We start from the raw sequence: 26,320 nt of genomic DNA, 5'->3' as shown, positions 1-26,320 counted from the left end.
CCCCCCACCCCAAACCCCGCCCCCCAACTCCCCTGAGCCGCTTAAGCCTTGGGAAGGTCAAGGCTGGTGGGGGACCCTGGGGGAGGGGCCTCGCAGTACGGTTCCCTGACCGGTGTCCGCTTTCGCTTTCTGCCTTGCAGCCGTCGGGATGGAGGTGAGACGGTAGCCGTGACGCCCGCCCTCGCGCACCCCTGCACCGCAGCCGCCTGCAGAGCTCCCCGCCCCCCGCCCCCGCGGCAGCGGGCCTTGCCGTCGAGTGACAGCGGCCTGGGGGGGCAGGGGGGGCGGGGGCGGCCAGACCAGCGATGCCGGCGGGCATGACGAAGCATGGCTCGCGCTCCACCAGCTCGCTGCCGCCCGAGCCCATGGAGATCGTGCGCAGCAAGGCGTGCTCGCGCCGGGTGCGCCTCAACGTCGGGGGCCTGGCGCACGAGGTGCTGTGGCGCACTCTGGACCGCCTGCCCCGCACGCGGCTGGGCAAGCTCCGGGACTGCAACACGCACGACTCTCTGCTCCAGGTGTGCGACGACTACAGCCTCGAGGACAACGAGTACTTCTTCGACCGCCACCCTGGCGCCTTCACCTCCATTCTCAATTTCTACCGCACCGGCCGGCTGCACATGATGGAGGAGATGTGCGCGCTGAGCTTCAGCCAGGAGCTGGACTATTGGGGCATCGATGAGATCTACCTGGAGTCCTGCTGCCAGGCCCGCTACCACCAAAAGAAGGAGCAGATGAACGAGGAGCTGAAGCGCGAGGCCGAGACGCTGCGGGAGCGGGAGGGCGAGGAGTTTGACAATACGTGTTGTGCCGAGAAGAGGAAGAAACTCTGGGACCTCCTGGAGAAGCCCAACTCGTCGGTGGCCGCCAAGGTGAGTCTGGAGTCTGTTCCCCCTCATGGAGGCCTACGCTGCGGCTCCTGGCTTCTCACGATGAGTATACCGGTAAAAGGCAGGGACTTCAAGCGTGTTCTGTAAGGACCACTACCTTTGCACCCTTCCCATGTGATTCAGTGCTGTGTACCCCTACTTTGTTGGGGGGAAATGGTTTATAAAACTCTAAAATGCTACAGCCTCGGTGAGAGCAGAGTGGAGTTTTGCTGGAGAGTATTGGCGTCCCGCCCTCCAGGCCTAGATCCATGCTGGAGTAGCTAGCCCTGCAGATGTAGCGTCTAGCCCTGGGTTATAACCCCACTCTGCCCATAAGGAAGGGTATAAACGCAGCCTACCGACACGCCTGGCAGAGGCTGGGGCACCCACAGGTATTTTTAAGAGATGACAAAAGATAAGGAAGGCTAGAACAGGCCTGCCCAAAGGCTCAGGACTGTGGGTGAGGGGCCAGGCTGGCTCCTTGTTGATGCACTTGCTGTGTGGTGCAGTTTGCACCTGGCTGTTAGTGGCGGATGTAAATTTCCAAATCAGAGCAGAAAAATAGGCATGGGGGAAGGAGGCAGGGGTGAACTCGTTTCACACAGGGTGGGCTGCTGGGTGAAGGTGGACCAGCAGAGGCTTGGGGTGAGGACCAGGGCAGATGCAATTCCTCTGAGTCAGGCTGGTACCTCGGCGTGTCTGGCGGGTGAGGCCTGCCTCACGTGGCCTGTGTACGGGGTGCCAGGAGTAAATGACAGCATGGTGTGTTCAGGGCTGCATGGGAGGCTGGGAAGGGGGCCCAGAAGAGAGGTGTGTGGGCATCCAGAGAGATCAAGTTCGGGAAGAGACAAGATTATCTCTGAGAGCTGAGCCCAGGAAACAGGACCAGAGGCAAGCGATCAAGATCGCCTGTTCAGCCAACCATAGTTTAGAAGCAAGGCCTGACTCTTGGCTAGCTTGGCCTCTCAGTGTGGAGTCTTGGTGGCTCAGCTGGCCCCTCAATGCTCCCTTCTCTCAGGGGACTCTATGGAGTTATTTCCAGAGAATTGACTTGCTCTAAAAGGCTGGAGTAGGCATAGGAAGGGATGGTATAAAGCCCACAATCATGTTCTCTTGCCTCTGGGCTTGGTCTCCTCCTGGAAGACTGAGACCATAATCCTTCCCCAGTTTCCGTGTCCAGAAAGCCTTGCCTCTAAGACGGGAGGTACTCACCCTTAGCCGGCTTAGGATCAACAGACTTATTTTGCTATTTCTAGGCCTGACACAGGTTCCCCCACTGCTCAGCTCATTGAGGCCCAGGTAGGCCCCTCCTTCCTCACCTACCCTGTCCTTAAGACACTGGATCCAGGGACAGGAAGTGGGGATTTACCCTCCCCGAGAAGAAACAGGCGAAGGACTGTGTTTGGGTTGGCACCTGGTTTCAGGGCACAGGCGGTCGGCTTGCAAGAGGCAGTGTGTGGGAATAAACAGCCTTTCCTCCTCTCGCTCAGCTTAATCGGCTCACCCGGACAGCATCATGGCCTCGCTGTGATCCCAGGCTGGGCTGTCAGCTCACATCCTTACAGATTCTGCAGTCAGAGCTGAAACAGGAAGGTAGTCCTGGCTCTCAGCATAGGAATGTCCACAGTCATGAGCAAACGCCTAACACATACAAGGCTCAGAGAGGAGAAGTAGCTTTTCTAAGGTCACAAAGCATGCAACTAGGAGTAGCCAGAAATGTACCTCCCTGCAAGTGAGGTTTTGAACACCCTGTTCTTTCTGTTGGTGATTCAGGGCCACAGACACCTCCCTCCCTAGCGCCTCCTCTTGCCTTGCTTCCCACAATCCCTTTCCCAGCAGCCCAAGGTGCAAGTCAGATTGCATTATTCACCTGTTTGAAACCCACAGAGGTTTCCATCACATCCAGCATGAAATCCACATGCACTATGCATCTGAGGTCTAGATTCTGGCCCTCAGAGCTCTCTGGGATCATCTCTCCTGTTCTCTTTTGGCTTATGTGGTCCCAGTCCCACTGGCTTCCTTACTGTTCCCAAACATATCAGGGTCTGTCCTACCCCAGGACCTTTGCACTTATTTTTCTGCTGCTTACAGTTGCCTTCCCTAAATCATGGTTCCATGGACACCTTTACTTCATGTCTCCATTTGCTACAGTTCCTACTAAACCATTTACCCCTGGAGACCTCCTGGACTCCTGTCCCCTCCCTGTACCCTGTCACCCCATGCAGTATTTTTCCTGCAGAGATCATATCTGGTCTACGTGTTTCTGTTTTACACCCACAAGGATACACATTGCTGTGTTCCCAGCATGTGTCGTGGTGCCTGGTTCAGAGGGCTCCAAATAACCCTGTGTAGGGTGGATGGGTGAATGGATTGCTGGGTGCGTGGAGGCATGGAGGTGGATGCGTGTTTGGATGGATGCATGGGTGGATGCGTGGATGATGGATTGGTGGATGCATGGGTGGATGGGTGGATTGGTAGAAAAGTTGATAGGTGATAGATGGATAGATGGATAGATGGATAGATGGGTGGGGGTGGGTGGATGGATGGATAGGTGTGTGGATGATAGGTTAGTGGATGGATGGATGGATGGATGGATTGGTGAGTGGTGGATGAGTAGATATATCTAGGAAGCAATCAGGTACTGACTTTTTCAGGGTTCAGAGACCCATCAGCCATTCTTCCTCACAGCCTCCTGTGGCTCAGTTCCTTGGACCTCTGCTCTCTCTGTCACCTGCACCTGGCCCACCCCATCCCACAATCTCCAAAGCCAAGCCTGTCAGCTCAGCGAGGCTTGCGGGTTCCTCAGAAACCACACAGGCCAAGTGCCATGTATCACTTCCAGGTGCCTGTGAGGATCGAAAATGGCCGCATCTTACGTGTCCTGGAGAAAGGACAGGCCAGGGCTGTGGAATCAGCCAACTCTTCACCTCTCCCTTCCCTGCCTCTCGTCTGTAAAATGAAGACAGAGGGCCACTTTGCAGTGAGGTTGTGTTTGTGGAAGCTCTACTTAGTGCTCAGCACTAGTGAGAGGGTGCTGTTGTTATCAGTGCTAAATTGCTGTGTCCTTTCTCTGGGCTGGGTGGGCAGCAGTCACTTCCCTTCTGACAGCACCCTGGGAAGACTGAGCTGATGTAGTGAATAACTGATGGGCTGTTCTGCCAAGTGAGGAACAGACCAAAGCCCAGGTCTTGGATTCTCCATCAGAGGAGTCGAAATCAAAGCCCATTAGGTTGTTTGGGAGGTGGGGTTAGCCCTGGCAGGGAGGCAGTGCAGGCATGTCAGGACCTCCTCCGAGATTCTGCTCTCTGGGAACACTCTCAGGCCTCTCTCGATGTGATGTGGGGAGAGCTCTAAGTGTGAGACCCGAGTCTCTGGGTTAAAGCTCCCAGACCACTTCCAAATTGCCAGAGTATTTACTGTGCTGGGCACAGATCAGTGGTCTCTGGAGCTGGTGTGATCTAGACATTTCTTCTGCAGAGTTCCTGGGCAGTGGGGTGCCCATTAGTGCTTCTGTGGGTCATAAATGACAAAAAAACCAACCAACCAAACAAACAAGCAAAAAAAAAACCCATCAGCTTCAATACAGAGGGAGGGAGATGTGTCACTGCCCATCTCCTGACATTGAAGGGTAGCAGGCTGAGTTGATGGCTCAGTGATCTTATCAGGATTCTAGGTGTTTTTAAAGTTGCTTTTAAAAAATTACCCTTATTTGTTGCTTTGTATGTGTGTTTATATGGAGGTTGAAGGTTAGAGGTCGGAGGTCAGAGGTCAATTCTTATCATCCATCATTCAGATCATGTTCGGTGGAAAGGGTCCTTAGCTGCTGAGCTATCTTGCTGGCCCCAAGTGTTGTTTTACACTGTATGTATTCGGTTACATTTGTTTATTATTTATCTATTTTGGGTGTGTCTCTGTATTTGTGTATATGCATGAAATAGCTCAGTTGTAGAAGTCAGAGGACACCTTGTGTCTCCTGCTTCTACAACGTGGGTGCCGGGAATTGAACTCAGGTCATCAGGTTTGTTGACAGTCAGTCTGCCAATTGCACCATCTCACCATCCCAGATTCAAGATTCTTTCCATCTCTCTGCTTCTCTAGACCCTGAAAATGACTTGGTACCTGTGCCTGGCATCAGGAGAGATGACTGCCAGATCCAGCCCTCAAATGTAGATACAACGATGCCTATGCCACAGACAGTGGAGTTTCCTCTTGTGTTCCATTGCATTCCCCTTCAAGAGAACCCCTCCCCGACCCAGAACCTCCCTCCCAGGTGTTCTTGATGTTGTTGGCCGTCAATCATGTAATCATGCTGTAGTGGCAAGGGAATCTGGGAAAGCAAGTGGCTGGTGTCATGGTCGAAGGCATGTGTTTGATGGCTGAAAGCAAGACCCTTAACATCAGAGGAAACAGGCTCTGGGAGGTGACACGCCTTCACCCAAGCCTTCGCTAAAAGGATCAGTAACCGTGTGTGTGTGTGTGTGTGTGTGTGTGTGTGTGTGTGTGTGTGTGTGTGTGTGTGAAGCAAGTGGAAATGGTGGAGCTGAGCGTCTTAATCATTGTTCTACGGCTGCGACAAAACACTGTGACCAAGTCTAATTTTAAAAGAAAGCATTTAATTGGGGGCTTGCTTACAGTTTCAGAGGGTGAGTTCATGACCATGCAGGGAGCATGGCGATAGGAGGCAGGCAGACCAGCATAGCACTGGAGCAGCAGCTAAAATCTACTGGGCAAACTGGGGCTGGTGTGGGCTTTTGAAACCTCAGAATCCATCCTCAGTGGCACACCTTCTCCCAGAGACACACCTCCCAGTCCTCCCAGTCCTTCCCAAACATTTCCTCCAACTGGAGGCCAAGTATTTGAATGAGTGAGTCTCATCCAAACTGCATCAAGGTTTAGATCCAGATTTTTCCCAAGCTTGGATGGGTCAGTTTTACCATCTGAGTGAGTGTGTCTGTCCAGTGGGGACGGTGGCCACACCCACCTTCGAGAGTATTCTAATGAGTCAAGGGATTTCTGATGTGTGTGTCGCTTGAGTAGAAATTATAAGGGTAAAGCCAGGAGTGGTGGCGCACGCCTTTAATCCCACAACTCGGGAGGCAAAAGCTGGCAGATTCCTGAGTTTGAGGCCAGCCTGGTCTACAGAGCAAGTTCCAGGACAACCAGGGCTACACAGAAAAACCCTGTCATAAAAAACAAGAAAAAGAAAAAAATGAAAAGGAAGGAAGGAAGGGATAAATTATAAGGGTAAAATTTAGAGGCTGAGATAGACTGGTAAAGGGCTTGCTTTGTAACCATGCAGGCCTGAGTTCAAATCCTAGCACTTTGTGAAAAAGCCAGGCATGGTGGCACATCGCTCTAATTCCAGTACTGGGGAAGTAGAGACATGTCCTCACCCCCACGCCCACCCCCACTCCACTCTCCTACACATTTACACACAGAACATAAGAAGGCTACAATTTGTTACTATATTATATCCAAAGTAGAAGTGGCCTTTAGCTGGAGATAGTGACTAGAATTTTGCGACCACCAGCTGTGGGGCTCAGTCTGTGTGGATTCTTTCTCATTATTTCTGAGACCCAGGAGTCAGTCTCCTGTGTAGGAAACGGGAGTTAGGGGGAGGCCTCACGCAGGGCCAGGACGTGCCCAAGGGAAGAGTCCAGCCAGTTCCTGGCATGAGGCAGTACTTGGCGAATGGCCACACAGTTCCTGGCAGTCCTTCGGAGTCCCCTTTCTAGCTACATGTCCTATTGTGGTGCTGGGTGTGACTTGATGAGGTTGCAGCTTTCCCCACCTGAGCTAGGAGGGTCTGTGTGTTAGCATCAAATGTGAGGAGCCACCAGGATCCCCCGTGCTCTGCTGCCTAGCTGAGCGGGGCAGAGCATCTCCAATGCCTATTTAACATGGAGGGATCACTTGCCAGAGACTCGGGATCCCAGCTGGAGGGCTGTTGCAGAGCTGGATGTGAGTCCTGCCTTCTCCTGGCTGTGGCCTCTGGACCCGTCCTAGCCTTGCTTCCCACTCTATATATGTGATGCTGTAAACCTGCCCGTTGGGGCCGTAGGAGGGTGAACTATGACCACACGTGGGAAGTACTGAAGTCACGCTTGATGGATCCAGGCTCTTCCTGGGTAAAGGGGAACCAGCTGGGCTGGGCTGCTCCTTTGACTTGCCTAGTCACCCCAAGATTGGTGCCATTCTCAGGTCTTTGCTGCCTCATCTGTGGTCTGGGATCTCTCTGGTCCCCATCCCAGAAGAAGAGTGACAGGGTTGAATATTGGCAGAGGAGCCCGTAGGAAGGCAGGGTGCTTAGGGGTCAGGGAGAACTCTCATGCCTCAGGCAACAACTCCAAACCCAGCACTGCAACCCCCCCCCCACACCCCCCATCCTTGGTAGCACTGTGGCCTGGATGGGAGGGAGCCTCTTGGCAGACCTGAGCTACCTAAGCTCAGCCAGGCTCCTTACCATCTGTCTGTGAGATTTGAGGCAAAGTATTATGGTTCCTTCAGGTGACAGCCATCCGGCGTCCACAGCTCTGCCTGCCTCGTTGAATTACCCCCAGAGGTCAGTTGTCACCCACATAAGGAGCAGTGACTAAAGGGCTTACAGTCTGTCTTCCCTAATCCATCTGCAGAATTAACTCCTTCTGAAACATCATTCTGAGAAAATGCCATTCTTGCTGCAAGCATGCAGGCTTTTTTTTTTTTTTTTTCCTGGCCACTGGAGCCCAGGAAAGTTAGGGACCCAGGGACTCAGCACCCAAGCCAGAATTGCCCTTGGCTGCTGTTGGAGGAGCAGAGGTATGACATATCAGCCATCTTGTTCCAGGCTGGCTCTCAGATCCTCTTCAGGATGGAATTGAGGCCCCAGGGAGCATTTGTGTGCTATCCACTTTTTTGGGGTGTGTGGGGTCACTCCTCATATCTCAGCACATGTACTTAAGATTCAATTCTGGAAGAATTAACTGAAGAGTGATCAGCGGAAGTCTTACTTAGTGTGTCCTGATAATGTTGTGAGCTAGGCGGGCAACCTTGCAACAGACCCCCTAGCTGGGGCAGGCTCAGCAGCACAGATCCCAGGCTGGCTGCACACACACTCCGCTTTGCCGCCGTCTCTTGGATTAAAATAAAAACAACAGCAGAAGTAGTGACAGTCACTGTTGGTGTGACCCAGTGCAAGGAAGGTGGGGGGCTGGGGCTGGGGAGACATCTGGGTGGGTGAGGCGTAAGTCTGAAGAGCAGAGTTCAAATCATTAGAACCTACATAAAGCCAGGCGCAGTTCCACACGACTGTAACCCCATTGCTTCAAAAGCAACATGAGAAGACAGGACAGTTACTAGAAGCTGCTGGGTGGCTAGCCTGGCATATGCAGTGGTAAATAACAAAAAAAATCTGACATCAAACAAGATGAAATGACACCCAAGGTTGTCCTCTGACCACCACACACCCACACACACATGTACCCCACACAAACACACACAATAGCCCCACTGATCTGCTCTCCTCTTACAGCTGTGGAGACTGAGACCCAGAGAAGTGGAGTAGCCAGCCCAGGGCCACACAACAAACAGGAGGCTGGTACAGAGCCCACCCTGGATGCTCTGACTGACAAATCTATCCTAGGCAGTGGTAATGATCTTCAGAAGGACAGAGGCGTCCCAGGGATGCCACCCCAAAAGGTCACTTTCCTCACGGGAAGTGCTAGTGTCTGCTGCCTGAGTTGGGAGTGGTCTTGGCTCTGTCCCTTAAGGACACTTGATGGACCAGATGGTCCTAGAGACACAAGAGAGGCATTAACTGTTATCTGTAAGATAATCTCCAAAGAGGTGTCTCTGCCTTCTCCCTAGGTGGGTATTTTCAATTTGGGTGACTCTGGTAGACTTAGGTGTTATGAGGTAAGGCTTGTGACAGGAAGGCCAGTTCCGAGTTGGAGGATGAGCAGGAGCCAGAATCTACAGGTGGATATCCAGGGTGCTAGTCCTCATGTTTTTCCATTGGTGATAAGGTTGTAATGTGACTCTCCTTGAGGCTGGGGTGTGTCCTGGGTCTAAGTCCCGCCCTCCACCCTCCCAGGTTGCATGTGCTCCAGAGGCATCTCGCCTTGCTGGGACTGGGACATGAACACTCCCTGGGGTCACTTAAATTTCAGTGATTGGGGCCTGTGGTGGAAACATGCCCAAGGTGATTTTTAAAATTTGGTAAAATCCACCAAGTATAGGATTTCCCATCTTCACAGTTTGCAGTGCAGAGACATGTGTAGACATATTCAGTGTTATGCAGCCAGACTCCAGCATGGTTCAGTACCAAAATCAAGCCTCTGTCTCCATTGGACCCCCAAGCCCTGGGAACTACACTTGGACTTCCTGTCTCTGAATTTGACTCTTGTAGGAAGCTACACACAGGAATCACACATCACTGTCCTTAGTACCTGGCTTCTTTTATGTAGTGTAATATCCTTGGGGGTTTATTTACACTCTGGCCTGACACAATTTCTTTCTTTTTAAGACTGAATGCTATTCCTTTGTGGAGATATGCTACGTTTCGTATCTAGCTTCATTCGTTGATGGACACTTGGGTGCTTCACCTCTTGGATGCTGGGAATGTGGGGGTCCAAACAACTGAATCTTACTCTCAGTTTTTTTCAGTCTATATGCCCATGACGTCACACTTATGGGGACAGAGGACAATCTTAGCGGTCCTCTTCTCTGTCCCAGGCTAGCCAGCCTATGAGCTTCTGGAAACCTCCCATCTCTGCCTCCCAGTCAGTGGCAGGCATTTATGTGGGCTCTAGGGGTTGCTCATGTGGCTTTCCCCACGGCAACCTCTCCCGAGATTCCTGAAGTTTTAGGAAACTGTTTTCGTAGCAGCTACTGTGTTCTCACCAGCAAAGCGAAAAGGTCCTAACTTTATTGTACCTGTGTCAGCTTCCCACTTTTGGGGGAGGCTTTTTGAGACAGTGTCTCTCTGTGTAGTCCTGGCTGTCCTAGAACTGGAACTCATATGTAGACCAGGCTGGCCTCCAACTCAGAGATCCAAATGGCCTCTGCCTCCCGAGTGCTGGCATTAAAGGTGTATACCACCACGACTGTCCCATTTAAAACAAAAACCAAGCCTCAAACTAGACATTCTCCAGCCTCAGCCTCCTTAGTGCAGGGATTCCAGGCATGCACTGCTGTCCAGTCTGTGCACAGGCTCTTTGTGTTCACAGAGTAAACGTCCAGATGAGCCCACTTCCCACTGTGGCTCCACACCTCCCAACACTGGGGATGCTGAGATTGCTTAGACCCTTGGCTCAGATGAAATTATTTCATTGTTTTATTTAATAAACTTTGTGTGTGTGTGAGGGGGGCACGGCCACCAAGGGATAACTTTCCACCATGTGGGTCCCCAGGATCTAACTCAGAGCAGCTTGGCAGCGAGTGGCCCTCGGAGCTGACTCCCTGCCCTCTTTGTTCAATCTTACAACCAAATTATTTGACTCCTGTGGTTGGGTTGTCCTTTAGTGTGTGTGTGGAGGGCAGAGGTCGGCCTTGCTCCTCAGGAGCCATCCTCCTTGTGTTTTGAGATCGTGTCTCTCACTAGGAGCTATGGCCTGTCGTGTTAGACTAGACTGGCTAACCAGAGGGCAGGGGATCCCTGACCCCTACCTCCCAAGCACCACCACACCCACTTTTTTCTGACTCAGGTTCTTATGCTTCTGTAGTGAGCACGTGACCCACAAAGCCATCTCTCAGCCTTTAGAGACCCTTATATATATTCAGGACATCTTTTTTTTTTTTTTTTTTAAATCAGATGTGTCGTTTGCAACTGTCTTCCCCCGTCCCGTGGGTGTGTTCTCTCTGCTGATAGCTCCTTTTAATGTTGGTGAAGTCCAGTTCGACTGCTTTTCAGGCAAGGTCTTGTGTAGCCCAGGGTTGGTCTTGAACTCACCCTGCAGCTCAGGACGACCCTGAATTTCTAGTCCTGCCTCCACCTCCCAAATGCTGTGCTTAGGACAAACCCAGGGCTTTGATCATGCTAGGCAAGCAAGCATTCTGCCAGGTGAGGCGCGTCATCAGCCTGCCTTTATGTTTTTCTTCTGTTCCTGTGCTCCGGTGTGGTCGCTAAGACACCATTGCCAAGTTCGCACTTCTCAGCCCCGTGGCTCAGGTCTCACATTTGGCGGTTTGCTGTGGTATGAGTTTAGGAGCAGGTGACACTCTTTCCTGTGGATATGCTGTTCCCAACCTTGTGTGCTGCCCTAGGTGGCTCTGAGTGACAGGAAGTGCCACACAGGTGCAGAAGATGGCTTGCAGGGAACGTGCTTATGCTCATGGGGTCCCTCACCCTAAAAGCTCTAGAAGTGTCCAGTGTGGCCATCTGGGTCAGGGGCGGCGTTAATGCTGTGAATCATGGGCGTTTTCAGCCCTGTCTCATGTGGCCCTCTTCTCACACACAGAAGCTCGCCAGAAGAGCGGTTTGGTTTGCCCTGCAGTTGGAGGGGATATAGCCATGATGGTGAAGAGGCCATGGCAGCGCAGCAGGAGTGGGGACCCTTGTCCCAGAGTGTAGTCACTGCTCACCGTCCACTGCTGTCCCTGCCCCCCCTTACCCAGAGCTCCTCACTGTTGTTTTCTCCACCCCAGTCCACAACCTGCCTTCCACTCCTTTGCTCAAAATCCTCCATGGAGACTGAGGACATCGCAGTCAATAGCGAGCCGGTCCAGTGTACAGGAAGCTCTGGGCTCGTCACCAGGGCTGCACAACAAAGCGTGGTAGTGCACCCTGACAACCTCAGCTCTCAGAAGCTGGAGGCAGAAGGATCAGGAGTTTAAGGTCATCCTCCACTACCCAGTGAGTCCAAGGCCAGTCTGGGCTACATGAGACTCTGGCTCAAAACAAGTCTGACAGGACCCAGGGTCCACAGCTTCCCTCTCTCTATGCCCTGCACCCTTGTTCCCCACCAGCCCCCCACCACCACTCAGTTCCCCTCAAAGCTTTTTCTCACACCTCCCAGGTGCCTTCCCATCTCAGGGCCTTTGCACACTGGGCACACTGAACTTCACTGGGGTCAGTCCTCCCAGAGACAGCCACACGATCACACCACACACACACACACACACACACACACACACACACACACACACACAGTTAGAGGTGATCTCTGCTCAAATGCCAGTGGTTCAGGCAGTCTGAGAGCTGTCCCCAGCTCTGTCCATGCCCTTCTCCTGGTAGCTTCTTACACACACACACACACACACACACACACACACACACACACACTATCCCTGAACTCTGGGTTCCTCGCCCTTCCCACCCCTTGGATGTTGTTTTAAAGGACAGAGCTTTGTCTAGTTAGCTTAGGGCTGCCTGCTCAGTGCTTGAAACAGTGGCTGCCATAGAATAAAACCTCAAAAGCTGTGTGATGAAGGCAGGAATGCATGAATGCATGAATGAATGAATGAATGAATGAATGAATGAACAAATGAATGAATGAATGAATGAGGCGGTCACAAGGCTAGCTGAGAATTTTACTAATTGGAAAATGGGGAAGTGCTCATGTATGGGGGACTGTCACCGTCGTTACTGACACATGGCTAGGAGTGTGACTTCAGCCACATCTGCTGCCCTTCACTGAAGAGCCCATCTGGAGCCTCACGTACCCCAGCTCCTCACCTTCAGCCGCGCTTCTGTTTGGGAATGGACCTGGGCTGTGTAGCTGACCTGTGTCCCTATAGTGCATCTCAGGGTGCCAGAGTGTCCTGGAGAGAGCGGGCCTCATCAAGACAACGGTAGATCCGGCCCACCAGAGGTGACAATGGATTGTAAGGGGGTGGAAGCCAAGCACTGGGTGAGCGGTGGCTGGATCCTGAATCTGGAGTGTGTGAGATTATAAGGCAGCTCCAGGGAACCATTGCCTAGTGGGCACAGACATCCAGTCTGTCTGTGGGAGTCTTGGTCAGTGTTAGCCTGGGGTGGAGTGCCTCAGTTTCCACCACTGTACAATGGAGCCGTCTGCAGCTCTGGCTTGTAAGGAGGCTGGAAGGGTAATGAGGAGATGATAGTGAATCCAGAACCATAAACAGACATTGACAGGGGAACAGAGGTCACTGGGGGACAGCTTCCACACTCTAGTGAGGAGTGTCACTGTGAGTTCTCAGTGTCTTTATCTTACATAGGAAAAATTCCTGAATGTAAAACATTTCCCCTTCCTGTCCTTGTGAGACAAAGTCTCATGTAGCCCAGGCTGGCCCTAAACTAACTATATAATTGAAGATGACTTTCAGCTCTTGGTCTTATAGCCTGTACCTCCCGAGTGCCATGTGTCAGGCATGGTATGCTCCACCATGTCAGACATGGCCTTAGGCATGCCCAAGGTACCAGGCATGGTCATAAGCATGCCCACTGTGCCAGCCATGGTCATAGGTGTGCCCTACTGTGCCTTGCTTTCACATCAGTCTTGATTGTGTAGTAAGGGCAGAGGGAAGTGGCCCTTTGCCCTTATTTACAGAGACGAGACAACTTTGGACACCTGAGGTGTCTGTCTGCACATCCCCAATGTCCCACTTTTACCGAGCACTGGGATTGGTCTCCCCTATGATTGGTCACTGTAGCCTAGCAGGTAGGAGCAGGTGTTGAGGGGATGAAGACTACTGACAGCTCTTACACCTCGCAGATGTAAGTGAATCACTAAGATTCTAAAAGTAGATCAACACGCTCAATAATAGCCACCAGGGCCCAGCCCTGACTCTTTCCCTTAGCCAGGCTGGTCCCACCCCTCAGAGCCTATGTAGACCTCCTTGTGCCCAGAGGGGGCTTTGACTGAGAGCAGCACCTGAGAAGGAAGTCCACAGCAGCAGGGCCGGCCTGCCACCACGGAAGCACGTGCTGAACCCTACATCGTCATGAACTCTCTTGCCTGTGCTGACAGTAAATGCGCCTCTTCGCCCTTGGGGAGCGGAAAGGTCTTTAAAATAGTGGCTGCAGTCTGACTCAGTCGCCCTTACCGTCCCGGGGACAGTCTCTTCAGCTCCAGAGTTGCCAGTCTTCCGGTTTAGGTGGGTGTGCGTGTGCCCAGATGCCACCTGTTTGTACAACAATCAATTAGTATATGTTACCATATGCTGGGCACCATACTGGGTGCTGAGGAAGCAAGTGTTAGGACCCTTTGGCTATAGGAACAGAAATGTAGCCCAGAGTATCACAAGCAAAGCTGTGTTTGGAAAGTTCTGAGTTAGGTGAGGCTTCAGGTAAGGCGGGATCTAGGAGCTTACACATGTCATCAGGACTTGGTCTCTTCCATCTCTATATTCTGTTCTTACCTTGGCTTCTCAGTGGGGAACCCCAACATGGCCTCTGGCACTTCAGACTTCCTTCCTGTGCACCAACTATGTCAGCGAAATCTCAGAGTTGATTTTCATTGGCCCGTGTCAGAGCCAATCATGTCTGAGCCAATCAATCTCTTAGCTGTGCCTGGGTCACCAGTAGTTGGTTTCCTGCTGGACTGAGAATGGGAAAGAGGCCCCCAGAGGACACTGGAATACTCTGGCCAAGAGGAGGGAACCCATGTGGCCATAGACTCTGCCCACCATGGTGCTCGTGAGCAGTCAAGCAGGAGTAGAGTAAAAAATCAAAGAAAGAGAATCACTCTACACACAGTAGGCATGCCGTGAAGAAAGGACACACAGTAGGCATGCTTCAAAAGAAGGAAGGACTCAAAGTGCTTTACTGGGAATCCAGGGTGTTAACCAAGGCCTTCTCCACACAGGTGAATTCCCCTGAGTGGACTGCAATAGTATCTTTTATTCTCCTGATGTAATTGTGGTCTCCGAGGCATACTGCCTCCTCATCTGCTAATCTCAGCCTCTTCCTAGAAGTTTCTGGCCTCCATACGATCTAATCTAGGCCTAGAATGCTTTCAGCCTGAGATTTGCTGCTGAATAAGTTCACCCCTTCCTAGTTCTTTCTGAACTCTAGCTGTCCGGTCAACCCAGCTGTTCTGACTCAAACTGCTGTCCAGGCTGACTGATTCACTCTGGCCCAACCCTCACAAGAGAGCTGACTGACCTCTGAATGAGTCACCCTCAGACTCTGACTGAATTGTCTGCTTGGCCTCATACTAACTCTCCCAATCTGTTCTGATCTCTGGCTTCTTCTCATCCTCTGGCTCATTCTGTCTTTACCTGTGTCTAACTTGTTCTCTCTTCAACCTCTGTAAAAGTCTCCTGGTAAACTGCCTCCTCTCTCCTTTTCTCTCTCTGCTCTGCCCCTTAAGTAGCTTCCCTTTCTTCTTTCCCTGTGAGAATTTGGTATATCCTATTTCTGACTCATTCTGTCAAATCTTTCTCTGATTCATCACTTTGTCTGCCACTCAATTAGACAGCATTTTCAAACTGGGGTGCTTTCTTCCAAGAACTAACTTTACCTTTGTTGTTTGGGATTAAAGGTGTGAACTAAGGGCGTGTCTGTATTCCAGCCTGAGGGATTAAAAGCGTGTGCTAAAGCTGAGACACACCACAGGTAGAAACAGTCTTTTCCAGTTCAGGATCTTTGGAGTTTACAATGTGATGGAATATCCTGCAACAATGTATAACCTTTGTTTTGTCCCAGGGAACTGGGGAGTATAGCTCTCTCCTTGTGCCATACAATGTGGTCCCTCTTGTTTTCTATTTTATTCTGCATATTTTTTTCTCTCCCCGAGCGAAGCAGGATGCTCTCCCTGCTGTGTCTTCCTCTCCTCATGTTCTAAAGTGGAGTGGGTGGGCTGCCTGGTTTATAAGTAAGATTTTACGGGAACACAGCTGAACCTATTCATTGGCCTGTTAGATACAATTGCTTTCAGATGTATGGCCACAAAGCCCAGATTGATGATGATGATGGTGGTGGTGGTGGTAATGATGATGATGATGAACCCTAAGATAGAAAATGCTGACTGACTGGAGTTCCGAGGGTGCTGTAGGGCCTGGTGCAGAGGAAGGACAGGCAGGCTATCTATGTGACCTTGTACAAATGGCTTGCCATCGCTGGGCCTCTGGCTATGCCCACCAGTCCATCCTGATACTCCAGATTTTGGCTCACCTATCATCTCTTCAGAGAGACAGCCTCAGACCTTGGATGACTAGTTGGGATGTAGTGGTGTTGAAGCCTTACCATGATAAAGTGTTTCTGGTATGTAGTAGGATTAGACCTGCTGTGTGGGAGCCTCCCTCCCCTTCTAGAAACCAGCCCCTCCTCTCGAGCACAGGCAGTCAGTCTAGAGGGAGAGTGAAGGAGATGGAGTGTGTTCATAATCCCCATGTGTAGTATGTGAAGTGTCTAACCTGTGCTCACCTTGGCCTTCCTCAGCCTGTTTCCGTAGCTGGAAAATGGGTATGGTGGACCCCAGTGCAGGGAGTCACGTGTCTCATTCATGGTGCTACTTTGTGCCCAGCAGGGTGCAGAAGCAGCAAGGGGTTCAGCTCTTCCCTTCTCCACATCGCCATGACCTCGTGACCTGGTGGTCTGCCTGACTGCCACACGGTGACCATGCAATGATTGGCAAGGGTGGGAAGCCCCCTTCCTGTCACAAGGTGGGCACTGGAGATTGAACTTGGGTCCTTGGGTTTGAGCAGCAAGCGCTTTACTGAGCCATCTCCCCAGCACTGGAGGGGATCTTTAGAAACACTGGGCCCTGCATGACTGGGAAGTCCCTTCCGTGCCTCTAAAGGCGGTGCCACCCACCATGTAGAATGACGTAAGGTTGTCTCAACTGTCTTCTCAAGCTCCTTGTCCGGGGATGGGAGGTCTACCAGAGAACGTGTGGTACCAACAGGAAGCAGCCAGAAGGAAGGGCTGCAGGAGCCAGTCCCAGCTTCACCAGAGGTGGGTGGCAGGGACAAATGTGGACCACAACAGATCCGAGTGCAGGCGATGACGGTTGGCCACTGCTCCTGAGAGATGAACTGGGCCCTGGCCAGCAGAGAGTGACATGTCACATGAGCCATACCAAATTCAGCATGAAAAGGAAGCTATAGTGTGCTTATTACACACATGTCCCAGTGCCACGGACACTTTACAATTTTAGGTGGAGGGTGTTTGGAGATAGAGTCTCATGTAGCCCAGGCTAGCCTCTAACTCTCTATGTAGCCAAGGATGACCTTGAACTTCTGCTCCTCCCATCTCTACCCCACCCCAAGCGCTGGGATTACAGGCATGTGCCATGGTGTACTGCTTTATGTGGTGCTGGAATGGAACCCATCTCACACATATCGACTAGACATCACTCTGAGTTGTGGTACTAGAGCCTTCCTGGCCTCTTGTTATGCTTAAGTCCTCAGCAGTCGGGAAGGGGTCTGGGGAGTCTCCAACTCCAATGCCAACCTCTCCAACCTCAACCTAAAACAGGCTGGTAGACACACCCAGAATACTTCCTCTGGCCACCCTGTGGCACAGCTGCCTGGTGTATGCCATGTTAACCATCCTTCCTTTCCTTCTGATGCTGGGGATGGAACCTAGGGCCTTGTACATGCTAAGCCTACCTTTGAGCCATGCCCCAGTCCTTCCCTGGGGGATTAAGGAAAATATACATTACCCCTGAGCTATGGTACAGCTAGCTTCTCATTGATAGATCCTAGGCCAATTCTCACTGCTGACCACACTCCCAATCCTTTCTGGGGTTTAGACAAGTTCTGTACAGGTGAGCCAGGGCCCTAACCCTTCACTCGGTTCAGCCACAGCCACAGTCACAATCACAGCCACACACAGTCACAGCCACAGCCACACACAGCCACAGTCACAGTCACAGCCACACACAGCCACAGCCACAGTCACAGCCACACACAGTCACAGCCACAGCCACAGCCACACACAGTCATAGCGACAGTCACAGCCACAGTCACAGCCACACACAGCCACAGACACACACAGTCACAGCCACAGTCAAAGCCACAGCCACAGTCACAGCCACACACAGTCACAGCCACAGTCACAGCCACAGCCACACACAGTCACAGCCACAGTCACAGCCACAGCCACAGTCACAGCCACAGTCATAGCCACAGCCACACACAGTCACAGCCACAGTCACAGCCACAGCCACAGTCACAGCCACACACAGTCACAGCCACAGTCACAGTCACAGCCATAGCCACACACAGCCACAGCCACAGTCACAGCCACAGTCACAGTCACAGCCACAGTCACAGCCACAGCCACAGCCACACACAGTCACAGCCACAGCCACAGTCACAGCCACAGTCACAAACATAGATACACACAGTCATAGCGACAGTCACAGCCACAGTCACAGCCACAGTCACAGTCACAGTCACAGCCACACACAGCCACAGTCACAGCCACAGTCACAGCCACACACAGCCACAGCCACAGTCACAGCCACAGCCACAGCCACAGTCACAGCCACAGCCACAGTCACAAACATAGACACACAGTCATAGCGACAGTCACAGCCACAGTCACAGCCACACACAGTCACAGTCACACACAGCCACAGTCACAGCCACAGTCACAGCCACACACAGCCACAGCCACAGCCACAGTCACAGCCACAGTCACAGCCACACACAGTCACAGCCACAGTCACAGCCACAGCCACAGTCACAGCCACACACAGCCACAGCCACACACAGTCACAGCCACAGCCACAGTCTCAGCCACAGCCACACACAGCCATAGTCACAGCCACAGTCACAGCCACACACAGCCACAGCCATAGTCAGCCACAGTCACAATCACAGCCACAGCCACAGTCACAGCCACAGTCCTTTGCTCCATCTTTTTTTTTTTTTGTGTTGGTTTGTTTGTTTGTTTTTTTTTTTTTTTTTTTAGAGACAGCGTTTCTCCGTGTAGCCCTGCTGTCCTGGAACTCACTCTGTAGACCAGGCTGGCCTTGAACTCCGAAATCCGCCTGCCTCTGCCTCCTAAGTGCTGGGATTAAAGGCGTGTGCCACCACCGCCCCGGCGTGCTCCATCTGTTTAGCATAAGCACAGCCCAGGATGGCAAGGATTTATGAAGTGAACGACTTCTACCCAGATGGGTCTCAGTGTCCTAGACCATGTCAGCTCCCACTTGGTAGAAGCCAACTCCAGTCAGGGCAATTCATGGGTAGATCTTAAACTCATTAGGTGGTAAATGACATCTGAGTCCTTCACCCCGCCTCTGACTGGATCTGGAAGAGAAGGATGCAGCAGAAGCCAAAGCAGGCAGATCACGGATGCTGAGGCTGTCACCCGAGCTCAGGACCTTCCTCTATAGCATGAGGGTAATAAAGTTGTCCTCAGGTTTAAAGAGGCCAGAAGGAGATGAAGCACAGAGCGGTATGGCATGCAGCAGTGTAAGCCATTGCTTCCGCCACCTTCCCCCCCCACCCCCCATCGTCTCGAGCCTTTGGTACATCTCCAGCTATAGCAGAGGATGACCTTGAACTTCTGACCCTCCTGTCTCCGCTTCTCAAGTGCTAGGATTACAGGTGTGAGCCACCACACCTGATTTATGAGGTACTAAAAATGTGTGCGCAGGGCAAGGTTCAACCAACTGAGCCACATCCCAGCCCCTTGAAGGAGTCAGTCAGTCAATCATTCAGTGTCCCGTCCTTTTGGAGAAATACCAGCTTCTTTTCAGGCAGAAGGGCCTGGGTGTTCAGAGAGTCTCCAAGAAGATTAAGATGCTTCGGTTTGATGTTTAGGGTTGGAATCTTGGCTCTCAGGCTCACAGCTGTGTGTCCTGTATCGGAATGCGACCGTTCAAATTCAAGGTCACTGTCACCCTCGGTCAGAACCGTCAGATCCATAATTGGACTCAAGGAGTATGGCCAGAGCATCGTTCTGTGTGATAGAAGCTAACAGACAAGGTCAGACAGCTGACGTTCCAGGCTGGAACTCAGGTCCAGAGTTGGAATTCTGAGGCTCAAGGTCGGAACTCTGCAGACACGTGTAGAAAGAGTCACAGCTCTCCGCTCGTCCCAGCGCATGCCCGTTCCCCCTCTGCATGCCATTAAGGGTCCATCATCTCCTTCTGGCAGCGGTCCTGAGGAAATGGAAACCGCAGAAGGTTCCCCCGTCTCCACTTAGCCAGCTGCTTCCTAGCATCACCGAGTGGCAGAGGCCTGGTTCTCCTGCCCAGCCCACCGGCGTCCCTGGAGTCTGTTGTCCGATCCTTCCGATGCTAGGCACAAAGGCCCAAGTCCTCTCAGAGAATCTCACCATGCTGTCATCCAGAGAAGGGAAAATGGTGTCAGGCAAGGGTGACAGGATGTGCCAAAGGCTTGTGGCTGCCCAGTGTGGGGAGGTGTGACGAGCAGGGGCAGATGGGGAAGTGGAGTAGTTTGCGGTCACTGTGAATGCCCTGTGGTGCCAGTTGAGAGAGCTGCCTCCACTGTGGCGGGAGGGGTCACTGAATGACCGTCTCTAAAGTCTATTTACAGTGTAGAACTGGCAGGTGCTGCTGGAAGAGGCAGGTGGGAACTGCTGACTGGCACTCCCCAGGCCTGTCATTTAAGCTCACCATACCACACCGTCTGTGCCGCATGCCCAGTGCTTCCTCTGCATTCTCCTGGGCTTTCTCACAAGCCGGTCTTTAAGGTTTCTCTGGCTCCAGTCTGGCCCATTCTTCTATATCAGTATGTCCCCTATAGACAGCCTTGGCAGAGGACTCAGTTTCCCCTAAACTGTCCAAACTTTGTTCAACATGAAGTACGTATTTGTCAGTACTGTGTATTTGTGAATGAATGAGTGAATGAATGAATGAGTGAATGACTATTGCTCCTTCAGTGGTGGTCTGGGTTTTCAGATCCCCTGATAATTTCACACAGAGCTTACCTCTGTCCCTGTCATTATGCATACAGGTGATAGCCAGGCCCTAATTCGAGGGCCACTGCCAGAGCCTACAGCTGACAGGTCCTGACACAGTGTCCCAGCCTGGTGCTAGCAGAGAGTCTTGTTTCCTGACTTTCCCAGCAAAAGCTGAGGACTGGCTCCCGTAGTCGGACACTCTGGAGACAGCCTGCTGAGGACAAAAGAAGGACGTTGGCCGGAGGATTAGCTTGGGTCTCAGGTCTTGGTGAAATCAGGAGGGGCCCAACATGGGGTTTGCTTCAGGTTTTGTTTTCTGTCTTATTTATTTTAATGAAATCAAATGGGTGCAAAGGGAGTTTGACTTCACAAGTGACTTGCCAGAGGCCACACGGCAGCCATGGATGGCATGGCTGGTGGACAGACAAACAGGGACCATCCTGTCCAGGTAATGGTAATGGGAGTTGGGTCCAGATGGTTGGGGAGGGTAAAGGTGAGAATTAAATTTAATCCTGGGAACTGAGCCATTTTCTGGGATTGGGAGACTGACACAGATCCTCCCAAGACTCTGGTGCAGAGAACTCCTTAGGGACTGATGATGCTTTCTGAAACAGCACCCAATCAGCCCACGGCAATGCCTTCCTGCAGCCCCAGTGATTTGCCACACCCTGGGCCAACATGGCTCACACATACCACCTGCAGTGGACTCTTTAGTCCTGACCCTCATTGGCCTTGCTGTCTGATAAGGCTATCTTGGGACCTCTGTACCAGTGGTTAGGTCCCCTCCACACCTCCAAGCTTCAGATCAAATGGGTCTGACAAGGATTCTCAGAAGTTTCTCTTGTGGACCAAACCATGGTAGCTGCCCCAAAGCAAACACCAGACAGTTGATCCCCAGGGAAGGGACCACCCTGTGATTCTCATCAAACTTTCCACCTTCCAGCAGGATATAGCCCCAGAGGGAAGTAACTGGGGTTTGGATGCCTCTCCAACACACAGATGGCCCCTTTATCCCAAAGAGAAGAGGCAGCAGGTTCCTGTGTCTGGCAGGAATGCCGAAGTGTGGTTGATGGTATATGCATATTCATATTCAGAAAGGTCAAGAATCTGGTAACTGTTCCATTGTTCAGTCCATGAGATGAGATGTCTCATCAGCTGCAATCTGGTGCTGGAGTCCCAGAGGATTCCTAAAGAGCACTGGTCTTCTGTTAGAATCCAGAATAAGGTAGATTCCAATACCACTGAAGGAACGCCTCTGCAGCAGGATAGATGAACTCGCCAGCAAGAGTGAGGGCAAGCAGGCAAAGCACAGACACTTCCTTCTTCCATGTCCTTTTATGTGGCTGCCACTAGAAGTTATGGCCCAGATTTAGAGTGGGTCTTCTCACCACAAATGGCCCAATCAGGAAACTCCCCTACAGGTGTGTGGAAGTGGCTTGAGTTTTTAATTTTAGATATAGTCAATTTGACAACCAAGATTAATATCACAGTGAGGGACATATTGCAGGCCTAGGGGGCCCTCAGGTCATTTTTACTCTGGGGTCTTTGAGAGACTTTGAGCAGGGAAAACCACACAGGCTTCTTAACAGGACTTCTGTCCCTAGGCAAAGGCAGATCCCAAGCCCCAGGCCACTGGAGTCTCTCGAGACCACAGGTCAGCGTTCCCAGGTCTGCCTTCCCTATGTAGTTCTCTGGAGACTTAAAGCACACCCTCAATGCCTTAGAATCCCTAGAAAAGCCCCTATGCAGAGATCTCCAGCCCTCCCTTTTCCAGGGGACACTGGGGCCAGAGAACCCACGTGCTTTGCCTAGGAGTCTGGACTGAGCTGGGGTCTGACGAACCTTCTACCTCTGAAGTTGGGGGTGTCCCCATCTTTGTACAAGACAGATCTGGTGTATAACATGCTCTAAGAGACCCATCCCCCACCTCTCCACTTCAACCCCTGCTGGGGATCCCCCCATTTTAGCATCTAATTCAGGTACAGGGGTTGAAAGCTGAGAGCCATGCTGTGTGTCTTCTGCCCATGCTGTGCCAGACCGCACAGACGCCAGAGTCCAGCTCCCCAAGCTGTCTGCATTCTGACCCCTTTTCACCACCCCATTAACAGCTCTGACCAGGAGCTGCCAGAAGCTCCTTAAGGGACCTCACAGTAAACAGTCAGGTCTGTGGGCCAAGAGGCAAAGTCAGGGCTGTTATAAAATCGCTTAAAATGGAACCGTTTAAATCTTGGAGGGCTGTCTTTTACGGTTATTTTCTTGTCTTTGCGTTGGTTTGGATTTTGAGACAGACTCTTCTTGTAATTTAGCTCGGGCTGAAACTTGGAGATTCTCCTGCCTCAGCCTCCCAAACGCCTCGATTCCAGGTGCATCGGATGACACGCAGCTTTGAGATCGTTTTGTGGAAAGTTGGCAGCTGGTTGCCTTTCCTCAAACAGCTATAGTTGGCTGACCTTTGAACCCAGAGTCATTTGCCGATGTTGGGACAGTTTGTAAGGTGAATGTGCTCACAGTGTTTCATGAGTAGACAGACACCAGGACACCACTAAGCATCCTCACTGGGGAAGTTCACTGGCCTGCTCCCCCCTCACCTGAATGTTCTAGTCCTGAATGCTGATTGTGCTGAGGTAGAGACTGCAGACCTACTTCTGTCCCCTGCTCACATACTACCTGCTTCCCTGCATCTGTTCATCCCACAGCAGATAGAGCCATCCTGAGAGAACTTGAGTCACGCCATGAGGCCCATCACTCAAAGCCTCCAGTGATTCCAGTCACTCCATATAAAAGCCAGTTGCTCATGGTGCCCAAAGGCCTTACAGGATTGTCCCTCCACATATCTCTTCTGACTTTATCTCCCAACCTCCATTGTGGACCTACCCCAGGGCCTTGGCACAGGCTGCTTGTGCTATTATTGGCCTGACTGGCTACCTCCCTTCCAGGTGTGTAGTCAAAGATCTCCTTTGTAGATGCTGATGATCTGAGGTGACTTAATGGCGTCTACCTCACCCCTTTCCCTGCCTGTGTGTTTTCACTAGAACAGTTGTAGCCTCTCCCCCAAACCCCCACCCGGCACACCAGGATCTATAAGGTATGTGGCAGGGACTCTTGCTGTCACACAGTGTTTGGTTAATGTCTGTTCATGGATGTTCTTAGCGTGGTTCTTGAGGCCCCTGTGTCCCCAGGGGCAAAATCCTGATCTCAGTTCAGTTGCTTCAAAGTGCTGAGCTGGGAGGCTGGGTGTTCACGGTAGAGTGCTGTGACCAGTGACCAAGCTGGGGTGATAACCTGGTCTGCTATCAGGAGACTGTGGCTGTGAGTGCTTGCCAGCTGGGGTGGAGGCTACAGGTCAGGCCCTTGGGAACCAGAGGTCCTTTATCTGTGTCTGTCCTCTGGTGTCACACCACCACCTGATGGGATCCCATCACTCCATCCTCTGTGATCTGGGTCCCTCTTGGCCTAGCCCGGCTTCCTTGTCATCTTATGACTTCATCTATCTGCTCTTTGGCCGATTCTCAGCAGACATGTGTCTTCAGGTCCCGAAACCCTCCATGCCTCATGGACTCTGGAGTGTCAAACGTTAGATGGACAAAGTGTGACATATCACAAGTGTGTGAGCAATGCTCTCTGAGGTCTCCGGTGCCATATAGTAGCCTGTACTGGGGGTGGCCACCAGCCAGTTCCGTCCATGGCTGCTTCTGAGGTTGCCCTGAGTCCCATTGTTTCTAAGCAACTTGTAGGATGAGTGGGCAGCTGGGATGGGGCATCCAGCATGGCTCCCCTGACATGCATGAGCAGATGGTATAGCCACACCTGACTGCCGACAGCATCACACAATTGCTCTTGGCTGATTGGGGGTTGTCACATCCCAGCTGTCCCCAAGCACTTATTCTTGGTCACTTAGGGGTTACCAAGTGCCCTGGCTTTCCTGTCTAGCAACCCTGAGTCCGGTACAGGAGAAGTCTGTCCTCTTGTTTCCAGGTAGACTACACTGTGGTCCAGAGTGCCAAGAGCTCTCATGGGGTCAGGTCAGGGTCAAACCAGGTTTCAGTTGAGCCCTGGTCCCAGCAGAACCCCTACCCTGCTCTGATCCTTTAATGAATCACGGACAACCCCTGTTCCTGGCTGGCTCTGCCTCAGGCTCCCTGGTACAGCCTGATGGAGAAGAAGCATAGCCCTGCCCGAGTGCCAAGACGTCCCCTTCCCAGCATCCCCCTGCTTCATCTTCAGGGTGGGCTCACTGTCTCCACTGGCCTGAGAGGTTTGGCCTTTTCTGCTGAGTTGCTGGAGACTCAGGCCAGAGGGACAGCAGGCCAAATGCTTGTTTGTGAAGGGCTTTGAAAGGCTGGCCTGGTCTCCTTTCTGCCTAGTCTGCCAGGAACGCAGCCTCCCCTGTCTCCAGCAAATGTGCTGGCCAGTTGGGCCTTGTTTCCTTCAGTGGTGGTGTTCCTGAGGCTTGTCTTGGCAGCTTTCCGAGCCGACCCCGGACGACTTAATGTAGCCGGGAGGGGCCCTGTGCCAGTTCCACATTAGCTCAGATGTTAGAGTTCCTCGGGGTTCCTGAACCTTCTTGCCTGCTCAGGCTGGGAGGCGGAGAAGGTAAGCCAGGCAGGGAAACAAGAAGTCAATGGGTGAGACACTGTGGGACCAACGAGCCACACTCCTCTCCGGGTCCCCTGGCTATGAATGGAGCTGAAGACCCTCCCAGCTCCTTGCTGTATCCAGTCATTGCAAAAGCATCTGTTGACCAGAATGCATATGCCTGGCACTCTCCTAGATTCTGGGGACAGCAGAAGAAACAAAACCTTGTCTTGTGGGATAAAAGTCCCTAGTCAGGTAATGAGGAAAGGGTGGGTTTTAGAATCAGCAGGCCTAAGGTTTTAAACTAACTTTACCTTTTTGACTTACATTTTGTTTTGTTTTGTTTGTTTTGTTTTGTTTTGTTTTGTTTTGTTTTTCGAGACAGAATTTCTCTGTATAGCCCTGGCTGTTCTGGAACTCACTCTGTAGACCAGGCTGGCTTTGAACTCAGAAATCCACCTGCCTCTGCCTCCCAAGTGCTGGAATTAAAGGCGTGCGCCACCACTGCGCAGCTTTGACTTACATTTTTTTTAAAACTGTGCATATGTATGCACGTGTGGCCCTGTGTGGGGGTGCATGTATGTGCATACATGTAGAGGTCAAAAGACAACCATGGGTGTCTTCAGGAGCCTTCTGCTTCCTTTGAGGCAGGATCTCTTGCTGGTCTGGAGCTCCCCAGTCAGGCCAGGCTAGCTGGCCAGCCAGCTCCCCTAGTCTCCAGCTCCTCAGCACTGGGATTTTAAAAGCAAATGTAGATTCTGGGAATCAAACTCGGGTCCTCATGCTTACCAGGTAAGGACTTCACCAGCTGAGCCGTCTCCTTGGGCCATGTTCTAAATCTATTTTTAAAATGTCATTCACTTAACAGCCACATACGGTTATGGGGTAGGGTGTGACATGTTGATCAAATCAGGGGATTGGCACACAACACTACCTCAAACACTTATCATCTCCTTGCAGTGAGAGCATTCGGAATATTCTGTCTTGGTTTCCTTTCTATTGCTGTGACGGAATCCTCTGGCAAAGATCTACTTAAAGGAGAAAGATTTATTCTCGCTTACAGATGAAGGGTGCAGTCCGTCAAAGCAGGGAAATCAAGACACACGTTTTA

The 26,320-nt window shown here is 51.8% G+C and overlaps 1 protein-coding gene across 4 annotated transcripts in view; it reads left to right on the top strand.

Annotated features, from left to right (window-relative positions):
• The window catches only part of Kcnb1 (potassium voltage-gated channel subfamily B member 1), a 90,889-nt gene that overhangs the window by 1,025 nt on the left and 63,544 nt on the right, over positions 1–26,320 (top strand). For all 4 annotated transcript variants that reach the window (XR_013109008.1, XR_013109010.1, XR_013109009.1 and 1 more), the window contains exon 2: positions 141–872. Coding sequence is in view for 1 of the 4 variants with exons in the window: in XM_076930266.1 (XP_076786381.1) it covers positions 306–872 (567 nt within the window). In the remaining 3 variants the exon portion in view is untranslated. The remainder of the gene's footprint in view (positions 1–140; positions 873–26,320) is intronic.

This window comes from Arvicanthis niloticus, chromosome 2 (genome assembly GCF_011762505.2).
Source record: "Arvicanthis niloticus isolate mArvNil1 chromosome 2, mArvNil1.pat.X, whole genome shotgun sequence".
Classification (NCBI taxonomy): Eukaryota; Metazoa; Chordata; class Mammalia; order Rodentia; family Muridae; genus Arvicanthis; species Arvicanthis niloticus.
The sequence above is the reverse complement of the archived record's forward strand: the minus strand, read 5'-3'. Positions and strand labels throughout refer to the sequence as shown.